This window comes from Pituophis catenifer, unplaced genomic scaffold (genome assembly GCF_029215685.1).
Source record: "Pituophis catenifer annectens isolate HBS135680 unplaced genomic scaffold, rPitCat1.0.hap2 SCAF_3, whole genome shotgun sequence".
In the NCBI taxonomy this organism is placed as follows: domain Eukaryota; kingdom Metazoa; phylum Chordata; class Lepidosauria; order Squamata; family Colubridae; genus Pituophis; species Pituophis catenifer.
The window spans coordinates 23109881-23135584 of NW_027256883.1; the positions used below are offsets into that span (position 1 = coordinate 23109881).

Below are 25704 nucleotides of genomic sequence, written 5' to 3' on the forward strand. Positions count from 1 at the left end.
GTTAATTGAATCAAACATGATTCACTTAGTCTTGGGTAAGTATTCTGTATAAACTTAACTATATTGTTTCTCTCCATCTGCTTTTTTTCCAATAAAGCACACATTGATTATGAAGTGAGGGAGTTCTATTTCAAATTAGTCTATTTTTAAATTTGGGATGGACGAGAGAGAGGAGAGATCTAGCTTGTGCAAAGTTTTGCACGGGTATTTGGCTTCAACAGTCATTCCTAGAATATCCCTCTGAAGCAGCATCACAAGGCAACAAAGGAAATAGAAGCTTAATGCAACTGCTGAATACTAAAAGTTATCGGAAGTATCATCTCCATGTCCTTAAGGAGCACATATTAAACTCCTCTCACTTGGGTCTTTTCTACTTCAAAAATTTCATCTGCTACTGTTTGCTGTTGATCTTAGATGCTGCTTAACAAGGAAATTGACTGCATTCATATAGGCAGAATTTTATAGGGAAGAGCCAAAGACATATTTCACTTGTATCCAGGTGTACCCCATGCTAACTAAGGAATGCTGGGAACAAGTCCAGGCATTTTAAAGTTGTCAAGGTTGAGAAACATTGCTGTAGTGTAGTAGGTAGCTCTCTATGGTGCTTTCTTCCTTGCTTTTGAAAACAGAAGCTGGGGACCTCCCCCTAGTTAAGGGGAGAACTGAAAAAGGACACAGAGAAAAATTGCTTCTTCTGTGGTTTTTCAGCTGTGCGAAAGTGAAGTGCCTCATTCATAGCAATCCCTCCCTGCCCCATATGAAACACTGTTCATCCTTTGGCAGGCCTTTTAAGTTTCTAAACACTGGGATAGGGTGAGCTTTTTGAGATGAACCTGTTGGAGGCTGCATGAGAATGTTTAGCTAGTGTTTTGGTTTTAATAATTTCGGTTTACATATTTTTATTATACATAGGCTTTATCTCTTGGTTGTGAACCACCCCAGAGTTTGGTACAAGATAGGTGTGTATATAAAATAAATACATTTATTTTCAATGCATCTTCTAATAAATTCATTAACAGGAGGAGGAGGAGGAGGGAGGGCAGGGCCAGGCTGAGCAGACAGCTGGTATGTAAATTTCTAAAATAACTTTATAGTTGTTCCTTATAGCTTAGGATTTGGAAGCATTGTGCAATAAATCTAATTTTTACAGACAGTCCAAGATTTTAGATTTCTATTGTGGTCTCATTATCCTTGCTTTCATTTTGTTTTAAATCGTGGTTGTCTCTGTGGATACAATACAATATATACTGGCACTATATCCACCAATATTTTGATCTAAATATCTTTGTATTGTGCATTGCTGAGATTACTTTGATTCCTGGGCCATAGTCGAATAGACTAGGGTTCAGTTAAGCATATCCTTAGCACACACCACATACCAATGTTTTCAACCGCAGCAACTTTTAAGATTTAAGGACTTCAATCCCAAGAATTCCCTCAACCAGTATGCCAGATGGGGGAATTCAGGGAGTTGAAGTCGGTACCTCTTAAAGTTATTGGGTTGCAGAAACACTGCCCTATACTGCAAGATACGAGTTGTCAAGGCAATCCAAGGCGGAGAGACTTCCAGAAATCAAACCCAGCCGCAGAACCTACCAAGCCAATGCTTTGAAAAGCGGAGAGCGATTGCAAGCAAAACGCCCACCCGCTCTTAGGGTTAAGGTCCTCAAACTTGGCAGCTATAAGACTTGTGGACTTCAACTCCCAGAATTCTCCAGCCAGCTATGCTGGCTGGAGAATTCTGGGAGTTGAAGTCCACAAGTCTTAAAGCTGCCAAGTTTGAAGACATCTGATAAAGTTTTCAAAGGAGGATGACGTACAAGAGAAGCATGACCTATGCGCATGCGTAGCTGATGCTGACCGCTGAACCGCCCAGCTGAACCCATCCTGATCAGTCGGGGGCCCGCCCTGAAGCGCATGCGCACTTGAGGTTAGGCGTGCTGGCGGCGGCGTGCGTTGGACCCGCCTTTTCCTCAGCCGCCTGTCCAAGATGGCGGAATACGATCTGACTAACCGGATCGCTCATTTCTTGGACCGGCACCTGGTCTTTCCGCTCCTCGAGTTCCTCTCCGTAAAAGGGGTGAGTGAGGCGACTCTCCGATCCACTACCGTCTGGGATTCGGGGCGAAATCTCCCCGGGAGCCTCGTCGAAGGTGGCCAGGCTCTGAGGGAGCCTGGGCCGCCTCTCTGTGAGGCGCGGGTTTAGTGAGGCCAGTTGCTCTATGCGTGGCGCGATAGCTGAGGATCGCGAGTGACGGACCTCGAAGCTGTGACTTTTCCCAAACCACATTTGTAGATTTAATATTTGGACTTGTTCTAAATAGCCGACTGGGTGCACATCTAAGACGTCATGCAATGCCGGTATTGGGATGGGAGACCACCACGAAATCCCAAACCCGTGAGGGTGAAAGGCGTCTGTTTCCCTTCCCCCTTCCAATCGATAGGTGTCAAGGAAACTAATGCAATAAAACAACCTGTTATCGATTAAGAGGTTTCTTTTGAGCCTGGAGCCATATTTGTAAATAAAGGAAAAGAAGGCTTTTTAAAAGTGTTAGAAAAGGACCGACTTGAGAGGATCTCCTTCTGTGTAATGTGGAAGGAAAACTGCATGCCAAATTTATTTAGAAAATTTATATTTCCACCTACGACTCAAGGTGGCTTACAAGGAAATATGGATAAATTCCTATTTTACTTAAATTGTAAATAATCTCATGATGCAGAAGAGGCCTCTGGGTCATCATAGTGGAGAAGAGTCCTTTGGGTCATATGCCTTAAGCGTGGATCTGAGGGTATTTATCATGGCTGTGCTTGTAACACTGTAATTTTAGGCGATATAAGGTGTTTTTGATGGAACAAGCATGGCCAAAATTATTGCAGTTCTAGTCTGGATAGCTGACCACAATCTGAAGCTCTTGGAAGTTGAGTACATTAATTACTGTTTCTAGTGTGCCTTTTATAAATTGACTTTTATACATAGTTTCCACTGATTTTTGACAGAGAAGCAATCTAGAACTAAGGAGAAATATCCTAACTGTGAGAACAATTAAAGAGTGACCTGCAGAAGCTGTGGATACCCCCATCATTGGAAGCTTTTAAGAAGAGACTGGACAGTCACTTGTTTGAAATAGTCCTGCTTAAGCAGGGAATTGGACTAGAAGACCTCCAGGGCCCCCTTCCAACTGTTATTCTGTGTTATTCTGCAACAGTATTGTAGTTGGCACAGTAGACTAGCGGATTAAGAAATTATTGAAGCGAATAGGAAATTTTCCAGTTTGAATCATTAGATAATGCTAGATTAAAGCAGTAGAGTTTCTGATTTACTTCCAAAAGATACTTTGGAGTCATCTGTAAAAACTGTTTGGTCTAGTAATTAAGGCACTTAACCACTATCCATGTTAGAAACCAGGATACTATGAGTTCTAGTGCCACTTTAGGGCATGAAAACTAGCTGGGTAACCTTGGGCCAGTCACTCTCAGCCCAATCTACTTCACAGGATTGTTTTTGTGGGGAAAATAGGAGGAGGAAGGAATATAGTGTATGTTTGCCACTTTATATAGTAATAAAGGTGGTATAAAATCTAATAAAATGTCTGCATCGCTTTAAAGCATCTGTTTCATGATCACAGGAAAAGACATGGCTGCTTTAAAAAAGTTAGGGCCAGGTGCTGTGTTTCTGCCCAAGCATAGTCATTTTTGGGGAGTTGGAGCTGCTATATTGCCATGATAAATACACTGCCATCCTATTATTTTAGTTTCTTAATTTACTGTTATACTGGATTTGTAATTATTACAGTATGGTAATAGCTATGCAGATCTTAGAACACTAAAACCATCAGACTACCAATCACAATAAAGTTGTTGAGTTTCCATCCTCAGTTAAGACTTTCATCAAAGTTTTATGTAATATGCCACTTAAATAAATCTAATGCACATTCCATTCTGAGTTATTTATATTAAACTGAAAATATGTTATTTTATTGTTAATAGAATATGCAGTTAGCTGCTTTTTTGTATTGATACATCTATGTGTAAAAATGCAAAGACAGAAATACAAAAAAATTGTTTAGAATCAGAACTACATATGGAATTATTTTTGAATCACTGCAAAAGAAGTTTTCCTATAATGCTTACAGGTTTTAGACATTACTTAACTATAGGAATATATAATGAAATAGCCCTTTCCTCTGGAGTTGTGAATTTCCAGTGTGAAGCCATGACAGTTTTTTTTTTCTGTAGTCTGAGAGCTAATATAAGGAAGATATAGACTAATAAATTGTAATGTTCCCTAACTTGGTCCACCAAAATATGATTAGCACTTGTTTTTGGATACAATTTATATCCTATGTGTTTAATTGAAACTGTATAGATTACATATGATATGGTAATGTATTAAACTTATATAGATTTCAACTCTCACCAATTCTGGGAGGTTCATAACTATCAAAAAATTGTACAATAAAATCAATTTTTAAAAGATAAAAGATGGCAAGCAAGATGAAGTGAGGGGACTTACTCTACATTTTGAAAATTACTTTGATAAAACATAATGACTTGAAACTAGCAAGTTAAACTGAAACATGAAGCTAATTGCTCAGGTGTCTTGATTTTTAAGAATAAGATTAGAGAAATTTGCAAATCTCACCAGCTAGGTAAACTCATAGGACTGTAATTGCATGTGGTATAATAATGAATTCTGTACTACAGGTTTTTGATAATTGGCAGAGCCCAGTTTTACTAATCTTGGATATTGCTTCCTTATGTAATGTGATAGGGATGCACATACACTAACACTAACAGCATTGTGGCATCACAGCACAAGCCCTGTTTCTTTTTTACTTGAGTCAAATGTTGTATACATGCTCCAAAGGGGTAGACCTTGTGATATTGCTTTCAGCATTCTGACAGAAGCAACAGGAGCTGTGGATACTGAGAATGATAAACTTGAGATGAGCAGCCATATAAATTGAAATAATAAAAATTAAATAAAGAAAGCTGGCTAGATCCAGTGTTAAATTAATGTATTTGCTCTGTGTGATTTCTAATTTTTCAATTTCTCAAGTCTTGAAACTTGTAGAAGAGATTATTCAGGGTATCTAAATAACTATTAAACTGTTTACCTGGCTGACTGTGATACTCCTTAGACAAAAGGTTACAAAACTAAAGAATGTTGTGCTTAAATAAACCTGAAATTAAAAGAAAACAGAAATTCTTTCACACATATTATTTTTCCAGATATACAATGAAAAGGAATTACTACAAGGAAAACTGGATCTTCTTGATGACACCAACATGGTGGACTTTGCTATGGATGTCTATAGAAATCTTTACTCTGATGATATTCCACAGGGTATGTGATTTGGTTTTAAACAGAACTATTGCATAATCGGTAATAAGTCTTCACAATTAAAAGCAATAAGATCTTATAGTAACTTCAAATTAAAAGGTGAAGAAATAGTCCATAAATGTTCTATTTTATAAATTTTATTATTTATGTGTTCATCTGCATTTCCATAATCTCTGTACCTCCAGTTGGGTACAAGTAATCCTTGATTTACCACCTCCAGTTTCTGCTAATGTTAGAAGAACTTTTAAAAAAACGTTTGGCTTAGTCTCTCAGACTGTGGTAATTCATAGTTAACAAGCAAAGTTTTCAAATTGTGGTGTCCTTCAAAAGGAAATACAATAATAGTTCTTTTCTTGAAGAGTTGTCGCATTTTACCAAGCTCAAAATAATAATGAAGTTACATCAAGCTTGTATACAGTGTATCGAAGTTGATGTTAAATGGTAACTTACACCTATAATTATAAAATGTAGACATTTATATTTTTAGTAAAGTATGTCTAATTAAAAGTAGTTGCAAATGATGGAACACATGAGCTGAGGTGGCGCAGTGGTTAGAGGGCAGTACTGCAGGCTACTTCTGGTGACTGCCAACTGCCTGCAATTTAGCAGTTTGAATCTCACCAGGCTCAAGGTTGACTAAACCTTCCATCTTTCCGAGGTGGGCAACATGCTGACTCTGTAAACTGCTTAGAGAGGGCTGTAAAGCACTGTAAAACAGTATATAAGTTAAGTGCTATTGCTGTTGCTACATAGTATTATATACCGTGTTTCCCCGAAAATAAGACCCTGTCTTATATTTTTTTAACCCCGCTTGGCCTTATTTTCGGGGAGGTCTTATTATTTTGGGGCGTGTGGAGCAAGATGGGGCTCCTCTTGCCATCTTACCTGATTTCCAGCTCTGCGTTTAAATATTTTCGGGGAGGACTTATTTTCGGGAGGAGGCTTATTTTAGCGCATGCGCTCAAAAGCCTGATTCGGCTTATTATCAGCGGATGTCTTATTTTCGGGAAAACAGGGTATGTATGCTTAGAATCAGAGTTTCTGAGCATAGATCACTCATACTATTTTTCATTCAGCCTTACGCGAGAAGAGAAATACAGTAGTTGCACAGCTACAGTTGCTTCAGGAAGAAATGGATCCAATTGTTAAGATGTTTGAAGACAAAGAAACCACACTTCAAATGCAGTCCACCAGGTAGTATTTCTACATGTTATTTTCTTTTGTTATATACATCATGAAATGCTTCAAAATGTACTGCTTTCCTTCAGTTAAAGCTTTTTTCTGTGGGTAAGCAAAGTGAGTTGCACTTAATTGAGCAAGATTTCTCAGTAAATATGCTTAAAGCTTTAGATTAAATTTAGACAGCTAGCTTGGTGTAGTGATTAGGATGCTGGCCTAGAAATCAGAAAACCTTAGGCATGAAAGTTGACTGGATGACTGGATCAGTCAGTCTCTCAGCCCAACCCATCTGACAATGTGCTAGTTGTGGAGAAAAAGAGGAGGAACAAGGAGAACTAGGCATTTTTGCCACCTTGAGTTATTTATAGAGTAATAAAGGAGGACTAAAAATCAAATTGCTAAAATATTTCTGATTAGAAATAAAATAGGAAATAATGCTTAGGAGATTTTATTTAAATTATGGGACTGATTTAAAGATACACAAGCAATAAAACTATAAGCTTGTATGTTTCTGTTCTCCCTTAAGAGGAACTAGCTAAGATGAATGCCACATAAAATGTTAAATATTCTTTCAGGAAAATAAAAATGAGGAAAGGACTAAATGGAAAGGTTGTTCCCATTGTGCTGTTTCTCCATGGCAAGCATATGATTTTTTGTTCAGAACAAAGCCGGGGAGGTAGAAAATAGGATTGACATTTTCCTATTCCCTGTGCATTACCTTCAGATCCAACTTGATTACATCCTGTCAAAATACGATTAATTGTGGTTTGTTTCCTGAGTCAGTTCATCATAGTTAAGTGTTAAGTAAGGCCACACTATCATTGCTTTAAAGAAATAGATTCATTATCCATTAAAAGGTTGTGAGGAATGAATTAACTATTAGAAACACACTTTATTTATTTTTAAAGATTCATATCATAGCCAATGATAGCATTATTAATTTTTATTTATTACAGGGATGGTCGGGTGCTATTTGACTACTTAGCTGAGAAGCATGGAGTATGTATTTACTATTAAATCTGTAAAACTAAGTTAAACTTTTATTTTTGCCTTGTTCTGTAAATGCACCTTGTGAATTGCACTTAATAAAAAATGAACAACTGTTATATTTGATTTTTAATACTGATATTAAATATTCCTATCGTGATTACTTGTTATAAATTTAAATTTTATAATTTGGAAATTAAATTATTTTTGATATGGCATAATAATGCCTATTTTTGAAATTCTCCCAAATTATGGTTAGAAAGTATTGGAATAATTCCTTTCTGCGCAGGCTGTAGTATTAATTAGTATTCTGAAATAAAATAATAGTAAAAATAAAATCAGAATACAAAATAAAGAAACAAATACCTGTCTTCCATTCCCAAGGTAATCTTCTAAATCTCTGTCATTAATCCAGTTTATTCAGTTAAAGTATTCAGGATTATTCTTGCAAATCCTTTAAACTCAGTGGTAAACCACTTTCCAGGCAGCTTTTTAAAGACTGCAATTTTCAAAAAAATACAGGCAGCCTATTTGAATTCACTTCAAACATTAGTAAATAAGGATAAGTAGATAAAGCAAAATAAGACACCCTCTTCCAATAACAGAGCATGCATAATTCCCAAATTGAATTATTACTCTAATGTACTGTGCTCTGTTTTCATCCATTTTGAACCAAACACGGAAAGCTATCTGTCAAAGTAAGAGACTTGGGAGCCTATTGGTTTTAATACAGGAAAACTTAGTCAGCACGTTTAGTTCATTTTAAGGAAAATAAATTAGATCCCAGCCTAGTTGTTTCATAGAGGTTTTTTTTGCTGACCAAATAACTCATTGATTGTAAGTGTAATTATGTCTCATTTTGGACTTTATATAGTTAAAGCTCATTTCTATACTTGGTAAATTACTGTCATTTTAGTATTCCAGTATGTGGCCTAAATATGCAGTTTAAGATGATTAGCCATATTAAACGTAAGAGAGGTATAACAATTTGGAACATTTTTCTATGTTTAAAAAATCAAGTTAAATACAGCATAAATATATTTGGGAGAATCTAGGCTAGCTCATTCATAGTAACACAGACTCAGTACAGATAGTGTTGGACTTACACCCACAATTGAGTCTGGAATTTCAGTTGCTAAATGATGTAGTCATTAAGCGAGTCAAATCCCCAGACCATTTTAGTTAAGCGAATCACAGCATTAAGCAAATTCCCAAATAACGTTGCTTTTCAGAAGCCAGCTGAAACAGTCAAAAATTGCACATAACTGCAAGACACTGCAACTATGATAAATTCAAGTCAGTTGCCAAGTGCCCAAATTAATATCACGTGATCACAATAGTGGTGTGATGGTTGTAATTTCAAGGACAAGTCATTAGTCATTTTTTTCTGAGGCTGTCAAAACATTGAACTATCCTTAAATGGTTTTATGTCAGGAACTACCTGTAATAGGTTTCTGTGTTTAGCCTGAAGTAGGAGGACAATGTGATGTGAGCATATTGTTATTCTTTTGCCATTGTGTGGCTTTGTATTTGAGGTTTCATTCCTGTAAACCACCTGGAGTCACCCTGAGGAAGTTGGTGGTCATAAAATTTTCTAAACAAACAAACAAATATCCAATTATAAATTTTCAAAGAAATTTTCAACCTTAAATATTAACTTTTTCTTGATATTGTTTATTTTCTCTGTTTTTCAGTTTAGGCAAGAATATCTAGATAGTCTCTATAGATTCGCAAAATTCCAGTATAAATGTGGTAATTATACAGCAGCATCAGAATATCTATACTTGTTTAGAGTATTGGTAAGTATCTTTATATTATACTTTTAAATTATTGTCCAACTTTCAACTTGATCAGGTAGTGGGTGTATAATATATTGTACATAGACTGCACTTTAATTTAGGGGATATTTCATATGGAGATGTCTCTATTTTTGAGAGACTATTTTTCATTTTATACATTACAGAAGTTTTTATTTCACTTTCTTATTTTTCTAAACACTCAAAAGTACAGTTCATAACATCACTAAAATCCAAATGTTTGTCTGCTACTTTTAGCTTCTGAGAACCATAGTAGCATATTAAAGTCTGCATGTTTAATTCTTAAGAGCAGTCTGGAAATGTTGTATTTCTGACTTGCCTGAATAGAAATACTACATTTGCTTTAAATGGAACAATTTTTACAGTTAACTAAACTAAAATGCTAAGTTTTAGGAAACTTGATGGCTATTTTTAAATTTTCTTGTTATAAATTCTTGAAAAAATGTATCTGTGGTTGCTAAAAAATCAACACTGACTTGATGGCTCATAATCCGTATAAATTAATTACCAAATACATAAAGCTAAGGGTTGTGCATGTTTGCATTTGATTCTGAAAACATGATTCAGAGAACATAGAGTTAACTTTTTAAAGTAGGTGCAATTTTTTTCCTGGGATTGTGTGATATCAGACAAGGGTGACATCATGTTGAGTTAAATCAGAAGCACTGCACAGCCTCAATAAGCAACTATGCAAACGACAAATATCAGTTGTGTGTGCTTATTATAGTTGTTCTTGAGGAATATTTCTGTAGATTGCTTGATACATTTTGTTCAGTGATTGTATATGTAACAAAATTTGATTTAAATAACATGGCAATCCCTGTGGTGATGTTCCTTTCCTAGAGGAACCTAACTACTCCTAGCAATGTCCATGTGTCCTCCCCTCATCTCAGAAATGCCAGCTTCCTAACTTGCAAATAACTATGATTTTTAATCGCATGAAGAAAACTACAAACATAAGTGTGGATTTAGAAATGAGGGTTATTGATTTATTGATTTATTTATTTCTGATATTTCTGGTTTTCATTTGTTTACTTGCTGAGTTTTTAGTACAGTAAACTCTAAAGTTTACTGCAGTGCCAAATATGGAGGTATGCCAAAACAGCATACCATTAGAGATCTGGTAATCTTATGGTGGGAAAAATAGCATTATGTACATGCATTTAAATGTGGAAGGACAGATGGTTACCCTAGTGCAGTTGGCGAACCTTTTCGGCACACCGAATGCCGAAACGGGAGCGCGTGCGCGCACCCATGGGACCACTGGAAACCGGAAGAGCGGTTGAGCTTCTGGTTTCCGGCATGCGAATGCGTGCCAGGGAGCTGCTCTTCTGGTTTCCGGTGCTCCCATGCATGCAAAGACCAGCTGGCCTGTACGCATGTGCGCTCCGGAACCCGGAAGAGTGACGGGTGATGGCTGGTGTGCCCGGAGAGATGGCTCTGTGTGCCAGTTCCGCCATGCGTGTCATAGGTTCGCCATCACGGCCCTAGTAGATGATTCCACTAAAGCAGGGGTTCCCAACTGGGGGTCCTCGTACCCCCTGGGGTTTATTTTATTTTTATTATTTTATTGGTTCGATTTATGTGCCGCCCTTCTCTGATGACTCAGGGCGGCTTACAATGCATTAAGCAATAGACTTCATACTTTTGTATTTACCTGCTTAGTAGGGCTTTCACGACACCCCCCCAAGCGGTGTTCTTTTTTATACAAAGTCAGCTTATTGCCCCCACAAACCAGGTCCTCATTTGAGGTGATAGTCCAGAGGGTACGAAAACTTGGGTTTAGAAGTTTCAAAAATATAGTGTATATGCATAATTATATGCATATAATTATTTACTTATGTAAGGGGTGCGAGAATATATCAGAAGCGTTCTAGGGGTAAGGGGTATAGAAAATGTTGGGAACCCTTGCACTAAAGAATAGAAGGTTCCACTACTATAAAGTGTATGAAGTGCATCTGTATCAAATTTTATTTTCTTTGATGTCTAAGGATACAATATTTAGTCTATTGAAATGAAGAATGGTATAACTGCTTTTGTTCAAATATCAAAAGTTTATGAAAAATGCTGCTTAGGATAGAGGTTTAAGTATTGAGTAGTGCTTTTTCTTTTTACTATTTTATTTTACATCCGTATTATTTCACTTAATAATGTTCTAATAAACTCAGAAGTTTTATATGCATTTCCTTAGTCCAAGATGTTAACGTGGAAATTGCATGCTTTTTTCAAGTATTTTTTTAAAGTTGGAGAAAACGTAAGAATTGATCAGAAATCAAAAATATGCTTTCTGAATGATCTGGCCTTAAACTTTGTTTTGTTGCCTTTATTCAAAATGACAGGAAAGGAGAAACATAAGTAGAATATTACAAGTGCCATTATATTACATCTTGGTTTAAAATTTATAATGATCCAATCAGTTAAACAGTTAGTGGCCTGTTTTCCCGTCTAGATTTTCTTCGTTCTGATTAGGAAATATTTTTCAGTAGAGTTGAAATTTTACTAGTTAAGCTTTAAACCCTTTTAAATTAGTGTGTGAAACCCCAAACTAAACTAAAGTATTGTTAATGAAAAGATCATTATTGCTTGAATTGAAAATGCTGTGCAGAAGCTGTGGTTGCCAATTCTCCAGGCTTTCCTGTTGTTTTAATCTCCAGCTGAATCTCCTTGGAAATGCCTACTGCTGATTGTTTCCTTGAAAATCAAAACTGATTTGCTAAATGAAACACAGCCCATTTTCCCAAAATTGTGGAGCAAGTATGTCAATGGCATATTCTCTCTCTGCTGGTGCCAGCAAGTCTCTAATCAAAATGTTTGACCTAGAGAAATATTAAATTATTGCGGTTATTGTAATCGGATTCACTTATTTAAAACAGGTTCCATCAACAGATAGAAATGCTTTGAGCTCACTCTGGGGAAAGCTGGCATCTGGAATTCTGATGCAGGACTGGGATGCTGCCATGGAAGACCTTACAAGGTTGAAAGAGACAATTGATAATAGTGTGAGTTTGTTTTTGTTTGCTTCACCACATAATAAAGATGGGGGAAGATACCTACTGGATGTTGACATATTTAATACCAGCTCATGTTTCCCTCAGATTTATTTTTATGACTATGCTGTTCAAACTCTGTTTCAGAGAATATTTTCAAGTTTTTGCATGCCTGGAAAATGAGCTCAATTAGTTAATTATTGATGACCCAATCTTAGCTGAAAGAAGGTTGGAGTCCCACTTTCAGAATTTAAGGGCTAGGTCAAGTAGCTAGTTACCAGTTACCAGTGTGAAAGAAATATGCATAATAGCACTTTCTGTTCCCATATTGCTTTTGTACTTGGAATAATATTGGAATTTTTTTTTATCTACTTAAAGAAGCATACCAAAATGCATTGTATAGGTAATAAACTGCTGCTCTAGGTGGAAATAGAAGGAAGATAATGCCTGAAATGAGTTAATAATATATTAACTATATATAAACTCTATCTTTCAAGATAGACAAGTACAGGCAAGGAGCAAGTAGAATGAGTAGGTCATGCAAAATAAAGAATAGAAACAGGATATATGTTATCTTTAACATGTGATCTTATCCTTTCCCAGTTTCAGAATAGATTATAAATTATAATCTGATTATAAATCAGAACATATTTCATGGTTGCGTACCTATTCTTTTTTTGGATGTGTTAAGCAAAAAGAATGAATAAGTCTTAAAATTTCTGGTCCTTTGACAAGTTATAAAACATATTTTTCAAGGTGGGGGTAGAATATAACACTTATTTAAAAATGGAACATTTTCCCTTTTAAAAAATGTTAAAGTTAATGCTTAGGAACATGGAATACAAAGTTATTTTAGTTTAAATCAAGGATTTGTGCTATTTTTGGTGGATATTTCCAAATCTACATCTTTGAAGATGCTAATTGAACTTTGTTTTCTTCACTAAACGATCTTTTTAATTATTAATTGTAGGTATGTATAATATATGTTTTATATGAGTTCCAGGGTTGTTTTGTAATGAAATAATTGTACTTCACTAAAGTTTTTGAATTGGTTTCAGCACTGTAACCAAGTCCTCAGTAAATTTTTCTCCCATTTCTGCTATATATTTCTCTGATGACAGTACTAGCCCTAGTAGTATATTATGTATCTTTCTACACTCTGGCACTCTACTTGTTTCATCCAGGCTGACCATCTCTGCATTGCAAATAGCCCAGGCATTAGCATCAGAAATCTAATATTCTGTATCATTATCTTTGTTATACCTCACCAGTGATAGAATGCAGAAAGATGTTATTGATTTTTTCTTGGCACTGAGGATGCTAATACAATCTGTAACACATTTCTGGAAAATCTCTCAGTGTTCTTGACAAAACCCTCTTTAAAAAAAAAAACACCTCCACAGAAAGAAACCAAAACAACCTGAAATTAAGCACTTCTGGGAGTAGAAGACATGTTTTAAGGTGAAAATGGATGCTATTTGCCTTCCAGAGGCATCTCCCATTTCAAATGTTAATGTTTTTGCTAATGTGGAAGCTACTCAGAAGTAACACCCTCTAAAATCTATCATTTTACTACCAAATTTCAGCAGTGCAAATTAGAGCTAGAAATGGAGTCATGCGAAGTCACATGATTTATGGCTTGTTCACTCCTGCCATTTATGGCTTGTTTACTCCTGCAACAAACTAATGGGAAAAGTGGCTTTTGCAGTGGCTACTTCGTATTGGTTTATTTATTTAATAACTAAATAAGTAAATACCCATCTCATATATATGACTCTGGAAGCTAACAGTAAAAGCAAGATAAAAACAGAGTAAAAACAAACCAAAAATTAAAAAATGTCAATAGCATAACATAGCAGCCAAGAACATACCATATAAACCACTTACTCATACTTCCAGAATTCCAGTCTGTGTGGGAAACCCAAGTTTTTAATGCCATGTAAAAGGTTAGTGGGGTCAAGGGAAGTCTAATCTCAAGGGAACTGTCTTGCAGAAGGACCCAGAACATGCCTTTCCTGCTAGATATAACAGGATAGGTAGACACTCATGTGTTGGTTTCGTTACAAAATATAAAGTAGAGAAAGTATGTGGTATGTGAGGAAAAGAATCTTAACTGGCAGCAATATTCTTAGTTTGCTTTTCAAATGACACTTGTCATTTTAATATTAAAGGTAGAAGATAAATTAGATGCTTGCATTTTCTTCATCTGGGAGATATTGCTTGGTACTGTGGCTGTGGGAATAGCTTCAGAAAATGAATTTGCCATTCAGTTGCTCTCTGCCATAGGTACCGGTAGGTAGCATATTGTACAACTAATCTGTTCTTGCCATCTTAGTGAAAGAAATTCAAAACTGTGATGTTTTTCTATAATAATTTGAAATGGAGTAAGAAAGAAGTTAAAACAGTGGGGGGGGGGGAATGTTCTTTACTCCCTTATCTTCTCTGCACCAATGTGGAAGAATTGCCAGCTAGGGTTGGGGGAGGAATCAAACGAGGGCCTAGCTTGGAGTCATTGAGTATGATGTCCCCCAAAACCCATGAAGCCTTATCTGGTCATTCCCAGATAAGGGAAAGGCAAGCAATCTGGTGAGATTTTTGTAACATAGGTGATAAGCAAAAAAGTTACAGTCTGAGGCTATTCATGAGTGGTTCTGATTGTTTGGGCCTGATAGTCATCTCGTTGCTACCAATACAGCTTTTTTGGAACATTGAGATATATTCCTGAACAGCATGGAATCAGTCATAGGGAACTGTTAAAAGAATGAGTGAATATTCTCTCTTAAGAAATATTTATTTGAATCCTTAGCTTCCCAATCTCAAAATACAACAAGTTTTAATAATTAAATAATTCTAATTTTATAAATCTCTTTTTCAGTCCGTCAGCTCTCCGCTCCAGGCTCTTCAGCAGAGAACATGGCTCATTCACTGGTCCCTCTTTGTTTTCTTCAACCATATTAAAGGCAGAGATAACATCATCGATCTCTTCCTTTATCAGCCTCAGTGAGTTATGTTGAATTTACAGACAGCATGATTATAGAAAGTTATTCCACACCTGAGCATATTAAAGATTCAATCAGAATATTTAAAAGTCACTATATCTTTCTCAGATTGTTCAGATCATGCAGGAGTAAAAAGTATTTAGCTAAATAGTTTTCAATATATTTAGTTCTCAAGTCTGAAGCTCAGTTCAAAGTGTTATAGAGTAACCAGTGTTCATCCGAAAGTTGTAATGGGGAGCATGTAAAGAATATGCACTTACAACATTTGACTTGATTATGATATATTCTTGCAGTAAAGTGTGCTAGAAGATAAGATGTGCATATTTTTCAAGTAATTTACATGCACTTACATGAACACAGCCCTTCTCTGCTAGTCATAAAGCAGTTCATCTTTTTTTCTGGCTACTGGGCAACCTTGAAAAAGCTGTTGATGATGCTATAAAGGAAGTGACTCTTAATACAATTCTTAAACCAGGCACAATTTTTTTAGGCTCCTTTGAAAGCCTGGAAAAAGTTTAATGAACAGCAGATATGTACTACATTGGACAGTTCCAAAGAGATACTTCTGAATCACTTTTACAACATTTTGTATAAACCTATAGACAGTAGGTTCTCTCTTTTTTAAGAGAGTAGATTTTTTTTTATTTTAAAAAATTGCAACATTAGTTTAGCATTCGGTACGGACATATTTAATGTCTCCTACCGGAGGGATCTTTAGTAATAGCAATCCAAGGGAACTTTCAAGAGGTGCACAAAATTCAGTTTGGGGCCACAGAGTGGTCAACAACAGTTTTATACAATGATTTGTTCTCTTCAGTATGTCAGAATGGTTGAGTTTATATAACACACTATGCCAAAACAAAGCAAACTTAATTATTTCTTAGCATAGCAAGAAACTGTTTTAATAGTACTACCGATATTATAATAGTTCCATAGTAAGGGACACTATTACTGCTACTACTAATATTAGTAAGTAATATTAGCTAATAGAATATTAGTAAATATATGTAGGGTCATGCTGAATTCATATTTGAGTACCTCTTGTCAGAAAACAATTCTTTGTTGATGAGCAGAATTGGTTAAATCCATGTCAACTTTGAAAGCTGCTAACAAAGCATTTTATGGATACTTCTTTTAAAAATGGCTGGAATTAGCAGTTGGTCTTTATCTTTTAACTTGAAGCTTTTTGCAATAATGTAATGCAGGAATCAGTAAAGAAATATTACAGGTAAAACCTTTTAGTAGCACCTGGTGTAAACACGGAAGATAGTTTCTCCTTGGCTTTGGTTACTGAAACTGTATTACATTTAAAGCTATCAATGATTTTAAGGAACACACTATCAATTTCATTGAAATTGGGTAGTGATGTAAGTGTTTCATGAGGTAATGGACTGATTCACTGCCATTGCACTGTGTTCCAAGGGCATATGATTCATCATAGATTGTGGCCATTATATCCAAACGATATGTATGATTTCATTTCTAGATTGAACATACTCAATTACCATTTTTCAGATAGTTACAGTAAATTATTATTACTACATCACAAGTATTTGAGTCATTTTTCTATTCGTAACTTTGTTTTGTACAATGGCTCTGAGCTCATGTTTTGTGCCATAATTCATTGGTGTAATTTGGCATAGGTTGATTAAAACTAGTGTTTGTTTTGTAGGCTTGATACTTTGAAGATATTTGTTAAGGGTTTTGAATGGAAATTCTTTAAAATTATTCCAATCACTGTTATGTCTGCTGCTAATATTTTAATTATATTATCGGGATAAACCTTTAGGTCCATTGAAAAATTTTAAGTTTCATTTGAAGACCAACTTTCTGATCATTACATTAAAAAATCTGTTTCAGGGAATCTCTGTTCATTGCTTGCTTATTTAATCTCTAAATGGCCCTTGTTTGATTACCATAAATACGTAAATAAATATTGGGATTTTTCTAGGTTCATAACGAATAATTGCATTCTAAATATTTGCTATCTGACTAATATTCTGTTTGTTTAGATATATTAATGCAATTCAGACAATGTGCCCACATATTCTTCGATACCTGACTACAGCTGTGATAACAAACAAAGATGTTAGAAAACGAAGACAGGTGTTGAAAGACTTAGTCAAGGTTATTCAGCAGGTAAGGAATAAGTACATATTTACAATTACTGTAAGTTGCTCAAAGTCTGTTTTAAGTTATTTTAACAGAAAATAAAATTTGGAGTTTCTGTGCTATAGGCAAATAAGTCTTCAGTGTATTCTTAAACAACCTTTACATTTACAGCATTTGTATTAAAAGTAATGCATTGGTTTTACTGATTTTCATTGATACATGTCTTGAAAATGCATTTAGGTACATACATTTTAGACAGGTGAACTAAACCAAAAGGTGGAAGCCATTTAATGTGTGTAGTGACCATTAAAAAATAAAGCAGCCCCAAGGTGTCTTAGAAATTGTAACCTCAGATTGGACCTCTTTCTCCCTGATGAAGTTTTTCTCTGCAACTCTTGTCTTCTTAGCAATGCATATTTGAAGAAGAAATGATTTTGAGGTTGAAGACTCAAGTCCTAAGTGGAACACCACTATCTTAATTCAGTTAAATTAGCCCTACCTTATTCATAGATGTGCTACGTGGCAAATGATGGGTGATGTGATCAAATATATCGAGAAGGACATTAGGTTACGAAAGATTAATCGGCCACATTTTAATAGTAAGCAATGCTGGAAGAAGAAGAAGTATCTTGAAAATATAATTTAAGTTGCCATTACAACGAAAAAGGGAAGGAGGAGAAGGAGAAGAAATAATATTAATATATTGCAGTGACTCTGGGCAGTTTGCAAATTTCAAAACAAAAGTACAAAACAGGAAAACAAAAGTAGAGGTCTTTTTTTCTGTCTAACTTGAACATAAAATGTTCTCTTGCTATTGATACCAGATCACTCTTTAAATATATCAGAATCTAAGTAAGTGATGTTAGGATGTGAGACCACTGCAAAATAAGGTAAATCATTTTATTTATTTACTTACTTAATATTCAACAGTATAAAAAGTCATGGAACAAGGCATTGAAACAACCAGGAAACATACTTAGAAGAAAAGTTAATGAAGTCACCAGACTTGAAGAGTTCAATTCATTATAAAGACAACATTGTTAGCTGCCCAGAATCATGAATTTGAGATGGGCAACCATATAAATGGAAATAATGAATAAACAATATATTTGAAGAAGAAATATAATTTAAAATATGCGATCTTAATTGAGGAAAGGTGTATAATTTAAAGAGGACAACTATAAAAAAAAAGTGCAGAGGACTGCAACCAAGATGATTAGGGGATTGGAGACTAAAATATATGAAGAACGATTACAGGAACGAGGCATGGCTAGTCTAGTGAAGAGAAGGACCAGGGGAGACATGATAGCCGTCTTCCAATACTTGAGGAGCTGCCACAGAGAGGAGAGGGTCAAGCTGTTTTCCAAAGCACCTGAAGTTCAGACAAGGAATAATGGATGGAAACTGACCAAGGAGAGATTCAACCTAAAAATGAGGAACTTTCTGACAGTGAGAACAATCAACCAAGGGAACAGAAGTTGCCTTCGGAAGTTGTGGGAACTTCATCACTTGAGACTTTCAAGAAAAGATTGGACTGCCGTTTGTCAGAAATGGTGTAGGGTCTCCTGCTTGTGTGGGGGGGTGGACTAGATGACCTATAAGGTCCCTTCTAACTCTGTTAATCTGTTAATAATTAAAGCTGTACAGATAATTCAAGCCTTTGTGTGCTATGAATTCATAGCAAACTTCACTATAAATGTTTGTAAGGACATTGATTCATATTTAAGGTCACTTTTCAAATGGCCATTTTATCTTAGCAGTACTTTAAAACTGATTCACTTGTGTTGTTCTAACTTGTTTTGCTATACATCATATGGACATTGAGTATTTACATATGTACTTACTATATTGTACAATTACTCTTAAAATATGCAGGAATCTTACACCTACAAGGATCCAATTACTGAATTTGTAGAATGTTTGTATGTGAACGTTGACTTTGATGGAGCTCAAAAAAAGCTGAGAGAATGTGAATTGGTAAGAATCTTTTAAAAAATAATTAACATTTAAAAGCCAGTAAATATTCACTAGTTATATTTTCTCTGGACATAGATACATATTTGAAGAGTTGTGGGAAATGACAATTAAACAACAATAACTATTTGAGGTAATTGAAATGGGGATTATTAAAAAAGGTTTATAAAATTTATCCTGTAACAAAACACAAGTTTTAAGTGGTTAAATTCTGAAACTAGGTCAAAAGCTGTCTTTACCGTGTTTTCCCAAAAATAAGACCCTGTCTTATATTTTTTTTGAACCCTGAAATAAGCACTTGGCCTTATTTTCGGGGAGGTCTTATTATTTTGGGCTGGATAGAGCCGGGCTCCTTTTGCTGCCTTGCCTGATTTCCAGCTCTGCGCTTAAATATTTTCGGGGAGGGCTTATTTTAGCGCATGCGCTCAAAAGCCCGATTAGGCTTATTATCAGGGGATGTCTTATTTTCAGGGAAATAGGTATTTAAACTGGAGGATAATGCAATATGCTTATAGTGTTATATTGCTTGATCCAAGACTATGTGAATAGATATCTCTGAAGCTCAGTAGTTTAATGCTTCTGACTCCTTTTCCAGAAGTCAAGGAGAACATGTTGCAGTATAGTTTGATTACCATATAGAATTCATTTTAAGTTTTGGATTTTGCATCTTTGAGGCACATTGTCATTTAAAGGAGATGCATGCTTGCAAGAAGTCCATATAATCTTGGTTTCCCCTATTGCTTTGTCCATGTCTGAAAATATATTATGTCTTAACAGGTTCTTGTGAATGACTTCTTTTTGGTGGCCTGCCTTGAAGACTTCATTGAGAATGCACGACTCTTTGTGTTTGAGACTTTCTGTCGGATACACCAGTGTATCAGCATAAAGTAAGGGAATGTTACATTACATTAAAAATGTTAATTTCTAAAATCAGACAAATATTGTGAAGATATTTAATTAGTAAGTGAACTACCAAAAACGAAAAATCAGTATAGTCAAATAATCAGATGATTGTAGTTTAAAAAATTACAATTTATGTTTTGTTCTATATGTGATCTAAACTTTAAATTCCATGTAGCTTATTGCTATCTGGTAGAAATAGTGCATTTTCCCTCAGGTACCAAATATCGTGGAATCCTGCATTCTTGTATAGCAAATAATAGAGAAAATTGTGAAAGCAAGAACAATCTTTGAACAAAAGTATCATAGCTATAATAAAAATATACACATAAGATCAGTAGATGTTACCATCCCTGCAGGATTTATTTTGAGTTGTGATTGTCACAGACAACACTCTGATTATTTTTATGGGAGGGCGATCTGGTATTCCACAAATAGTTTGGACTACACACACAAATGTTTTATATTGACCACACTGGCTGCATTGCTCCAGCAAGCACCAGATTGCTTAATCCTGGTCTATGCTATCTTTTATCCAGAAAGTTTATGGACAAGGATGATTTACTCATAGGTAAGTGAACAATATAATGGCTTAAATGTAGCATATGCAAAAACTGAAGAGGGTGATGATTTTGTACGAAATGTGCCATTTTGTGATCATTAATCCATTCTGCACTGAATAATTAATTAATTAATTAATTGGACTTATATCCTGCCCTATCTCCGAAAGGACTCAGGGCGGCTCACAACAATAAAACACACAAAGTTCAATTTTTTTAAAAAATACCCAATAAAACTATAAAAACCATTAAAATTCCCTTTAAAACCCCTTCAGTCCAAAGTTCTAATTTGCTATGTTGGTTAAAGACACCATACTAGAATCTGAAAATCTTGAATTTTTGTCCTGCCTTAGGTATAAAGCCAGCTGGGTCATTTGGAGCCAGTCATGTTCTCGCATATCAAGGAAGAAAAAAACTTCCTTGATGTGAGAGAGTAATTATTTCTCCAGAAGCAAGATTACAGATTTAGTAAGCTGAAGTATTTTAAGATTGCCAGAAAGGCAATATTGAACACTTAAATTGAAGGTAGATAGAGATTGCACTGGGAAACTATTAGAATAGAGATGATAGTGTTGCCTATTGGCCATGTTTCAGATAAAAAAACCTTTACTGAAGCCTGGAAGCTAACAAAAATAAGCTTTATAATTCTCAAATTAGTAGAAAACTAAATGAAATGCTAAGAAGTTGTTAGAAAGCCACAGAAATGTCATCTGCATAAAGTATGTTAACAGGACAACAAATGCTGTTTCATATTACAAAGAACAAGATAATGGAATAAGTTTAGTCATGAAGTGACATCTTTGTAAATCTGACCCAGTAGTTAAAAGTCTTCTTTTGACATTCTTAGATTTAATTTAGTTTACTTTGCTTCATTGTCATTGCACCTCGTACAACAAAATTAAATGCTATATTCAGTGTACATCATACATAAGGTCCTTATCATACATAAGAAAATTATAAAAAATAAAACAAAAACACACATCCTTTACATTCTATACAATTGAAATGAAAGGTCTCAGAACAAGTGATCTAATAAAACATGTGAAAGAGATTTCTAATGCTTTATTGCTTGAATTAATACAAAACCTTCCTTAGAGCAATTATTTCACCAGAAGCAAGATGGACATTCAGCAGATGGGATAAAGTTCAGTGAGATTTGTTATAGTTATGTGTTATTTGACTAATGGCTAAAACTGTCTGGTCATCCCATTAAAACAAATTCCTTTACCTCTCAGGAATATTTTTAAAATACTTATATATTTATAAAAATATGCTTATATGCATTTACATTAGCTACAGAACTCCAGTGGAGTTTGTGTGACAATTATGGTATATAGTCTATAGGATAACATCTAATTTGGTTTTCACTGAGTATACTATGAGATCCATGAGTTATTCTGGTTTCTCTAAAAATTTGGACAGACCAAATTGAACTGCCTTAAAACAAATTGGATGGGCAACAAGATACACTTGCTGACTTAAAAAATAATAACTGCTTGTTTTTATGACGTGTCTGTTTTTCATAGTTAGAAAAAACAACAGGATTATACTGTAGATTTTAAAGTATCCAATTAAAGATCTGCAAACAAATAAAATACATCTGACAGATCACTTTCCTTTATGTTACATTTAAAAATTCTAAATTATATTTAAAATTATACAGTTTTAAATATAATTAAAATCTTTGGACTTTCTGGGAAACTCAAGTTTGGTACAAGGGAACTTTGCCTTTCCATTTTATCTGGTTGATGCGAGATCAAAATTGAAAACAAAACTGGCAACAATGTAGGAATTGTAAAATAGAGTATTTAGTTGTTCAGCATAAATCAGTATGATTCCAACCCAGGAAGGAGTACAAATTTTAAACAAAGAACACGATTCTATTTTATTTTTTTATTTCTCTTTCCTCAGTATGTTGGCAGATAAATTAAATATGACACCTGAAGAAGCTGAGCGATGGATTGTGAACTTAATCCGAAATGCAAGGCTAGATGCCAAAATAGATTCAAAATTGGTAGGTTCCATGAAACACTGTAATCTGATTTAAAGTGCATTCTTAAAACTCATTAGTATTAGAACTCAAAGAGCTTTTTATATTTTCTACTCTCTTTATGTGTATTTGATTCTGAGATGATTAGTATATGGTACCATCCTAAAATGAATATGTAGTTAAGGCTTTGGCTGATTTAGACAGTATAAAGTACTATGTACTTTTTATCTTTTTTTGTAAAAATACACTAGTCTGCATAAAAGAAATTAGCCATTAACCATGTATCTCAAAAGGGTTGTTGCTAAACTTTGGCCACAAAGTGACCATGCTTGGACTATATAGTTTTAGGATGTTTGGTTTGGGGGAAGAAGTCTGAAATGGGAGCTGATTGACACGTGAAAACTTCCCATTCCATTCCCAGATATTTTTTTTTAATGAATGTATAAATTCCAAAGGAAACCAGATACAAGATAAAATAATAAAGTAAGGAATTAATGCGTTTAGGAACAAGGAATCAAAGGTGAGGGTGAATGCTAAAATTTATCGATCTAGGTCCTGTCACAATTTTTTTTTCTAAATTGAGGAATCATCTGGCTATACTTCGAACATTTGAGAGAAAATGATAAGTACTAGAAAATTTAAGGTACAATGTAATTTATGAAGAATAGCTTAGGTATTAATTTCTACCCATGAAAATCTATAAACCCTCCAGTTTTGAATGTGATCTCTGCTAAGTATTCAGCTTGTAATACCTTTGTGAAGTATTGTAATATGTTTATGGGATTTCTTTAAGGGCCATGTGGTTATGGGGAACAATGCAGTATCTCCTTATCAGCAAGTGATTGAAAAAACCAAAAGCTTGTCTTTCCGGAGTCAGATGCTGGCTATGAATATTGAGAAAAAACTAAACCAAGGCAGCAGGGCTGAGGTAAGAAGAAATATATTGTATTTAAAAAAAAAAAATATTGTATGCAAAGAAAATCTATAAGGAAAAATTTGGGTCCAATTATCCTCAGTAATTCAAAGACACATAACTAGATATTTCAGAAAGGTCAGATGAAGAATTGAAATAAATTATATCAATCTGATGTAAGCAAAATAAGGAAGATATGTGGAATTAAGAGTCCTGAAATTAAAAAGCAAAAACTGTACATTGCAAAGGAATGTTTTATCTTTCTTCTTTTACATCTACTCTTCCTTTTTATGTGATTCATAGTTGCCTTCCTTTTGGAAAAATATGGTATTTTTTGATACACAAAGTCAATATGCTCTGTAGCTATGCTTATATTTGTTTCATTAATTAGGAATGAAAGACACTCTTTTCTAATTTTTATTTTTACTTTTTTTTTAAAGGCACCTAACTGGGCTACTCAAGATTCCAGCTTCTACTGAAATTTCTAAAGTTTCTAAAAGAAAAAAAAAATCAACTTTCATTTGATAAAGATTTCAATTATGTGCTGTTTTGAAAAGGTGATAATTATGTGAATTTTGCAGTACATATTAATCAGAATAAAACTGGCTACTTTTAATTGGTTGTCTATCTTTAATTGGATTTGTGAAAAGGTTTTATTCAGTTCAGCAAAACTAGTGATTTCTTGAAAGCTTTAAAAAACCAATTTAAATTTAAAAATTACTTAAATTTCAACTGTGAAAAGCCCCTTGTGATATATTTTTTAAATATAACACTGCTAATAGAGTATATTGCAAAATTTATCCACTTCAATTTAAAATGGTACCCATATTTTCAGTCAAGAATAGTCTTGCTTCAGAGATAATCTGGTAGAGGTTTCACCACCCCAAAAAATCAAAGCTGATGTAAGGCCTAGATGGGATTCTAGCCAGAAATAGGTGGCAAAATTAATTTTTGTTCAGGCTATCAATTTTGGTTACTCCTTCTGTAGCTTGGAAGAATTGGTCTTGATAAAGGTTCTGAATTTTATTGGTTGAAACTGAAAGATTTTATCTTCTTGATAGATAAATTTATTGTGTTTTCTTGCCCCTAGAAACCAACTGTACATATCAGATTGCTGAAACTATTGTTAAACTACTACAAGTAGGAAAAGTCTGTATCCTAAATATTTACAATATCTGCTTTCAGATGGTTTTCTATACTGCACAACAAAGCATTGCTTTTAATGTAGAAATGATAAAGTCAGTGAGTGTGGTTAGTGAGCGATTAAATATGGAAAAATAAATGAAGAGTACTTCTGTCAGTAACAGATAAACAGATAATAAATGGCGACTTTATTTAGCCGGCTCTTCTCAGACAAAATAGGGCAAGATTAGAGGAAAGATGGAATTCGCTGAAAGTTTCCATACAGAGGAGCCTGTCTAGGGTGCCAGCAGTGCTTAGTGAACAAGCACCAATTTTAATAATTTAATAATTTAACAATTTTAATACCAATTTTTCTATTAGAAAACTTTTATAAAGGTTTTGTCTATGGCAGTTTGTAATTTAGTGTCATGAGAAAAATAAGGGTTTTATTTTTAGCTCATTAAAATGTATGTTGTAGATTTCCAAGTCAGTTCTTTCTGTCAGTGTTGGACTGGATACCTGATCCTCTGGGTGCATTTATAGTTTCAAATTCACTTCAGAATTAGTTGCTTTAGCAAATAAAATGTTCCAATGGAAAACATGCAATTAGCAACCTAAAATCTATTACATGGGTGGGTGTACATGTACACCAACTTAGTAGACATAGTTCTAGGCTGGACAGTGTTGTCTAGAGCAGGGATCAGCAGCCATGGCTCTGGAGCCGCATGTGGCTCTTTCATCCCTCTGCTGTGGCTTCTTTGTTGCCGGTTGGCTCCACAATTGATAGGACTTTTGGTTAGGATAGGTAGAGGAAAAAGGA

General features: G+C 34.7%; 1 protein-coding gene across 1 annotated transcript; it reads left to right on the forward strand.

Annotated features, from left to right (window-relative positions):
• The first annotated feature begins 1967 nt into the window (after nt 1-1967).
• On the forward strand, nt 1968-24378 carry EIF3E (eukaryotic translation initiation factor 3 subunit E). Its single transcript, XM_070942059.1, has 13 exons — nt 1968-2080; nt 5233-5347; nt 6421-6538; nt 7480-7522; nt 9205-9309; nt 12201-12326; nt 15190-15314; nt 17326-17452; nt 19301-19402; nt 20177-20286; nt 22771-22873; nt 23643-23777; nt 24203-24378. The coding sequence occupies exons 1-13, from the start codon at nt 1991-1993 to the stop codon at nt 24239-24241; spliced, it is 1338 nt and encodes a 445-aa protein (XP_070798160.1). The 5' UTR covers nt 1968-1990; the 3' UTR covers nt 24242-24378.
• Nucleotides 24379-25704: the final 1326 nt, after the last annotated feature.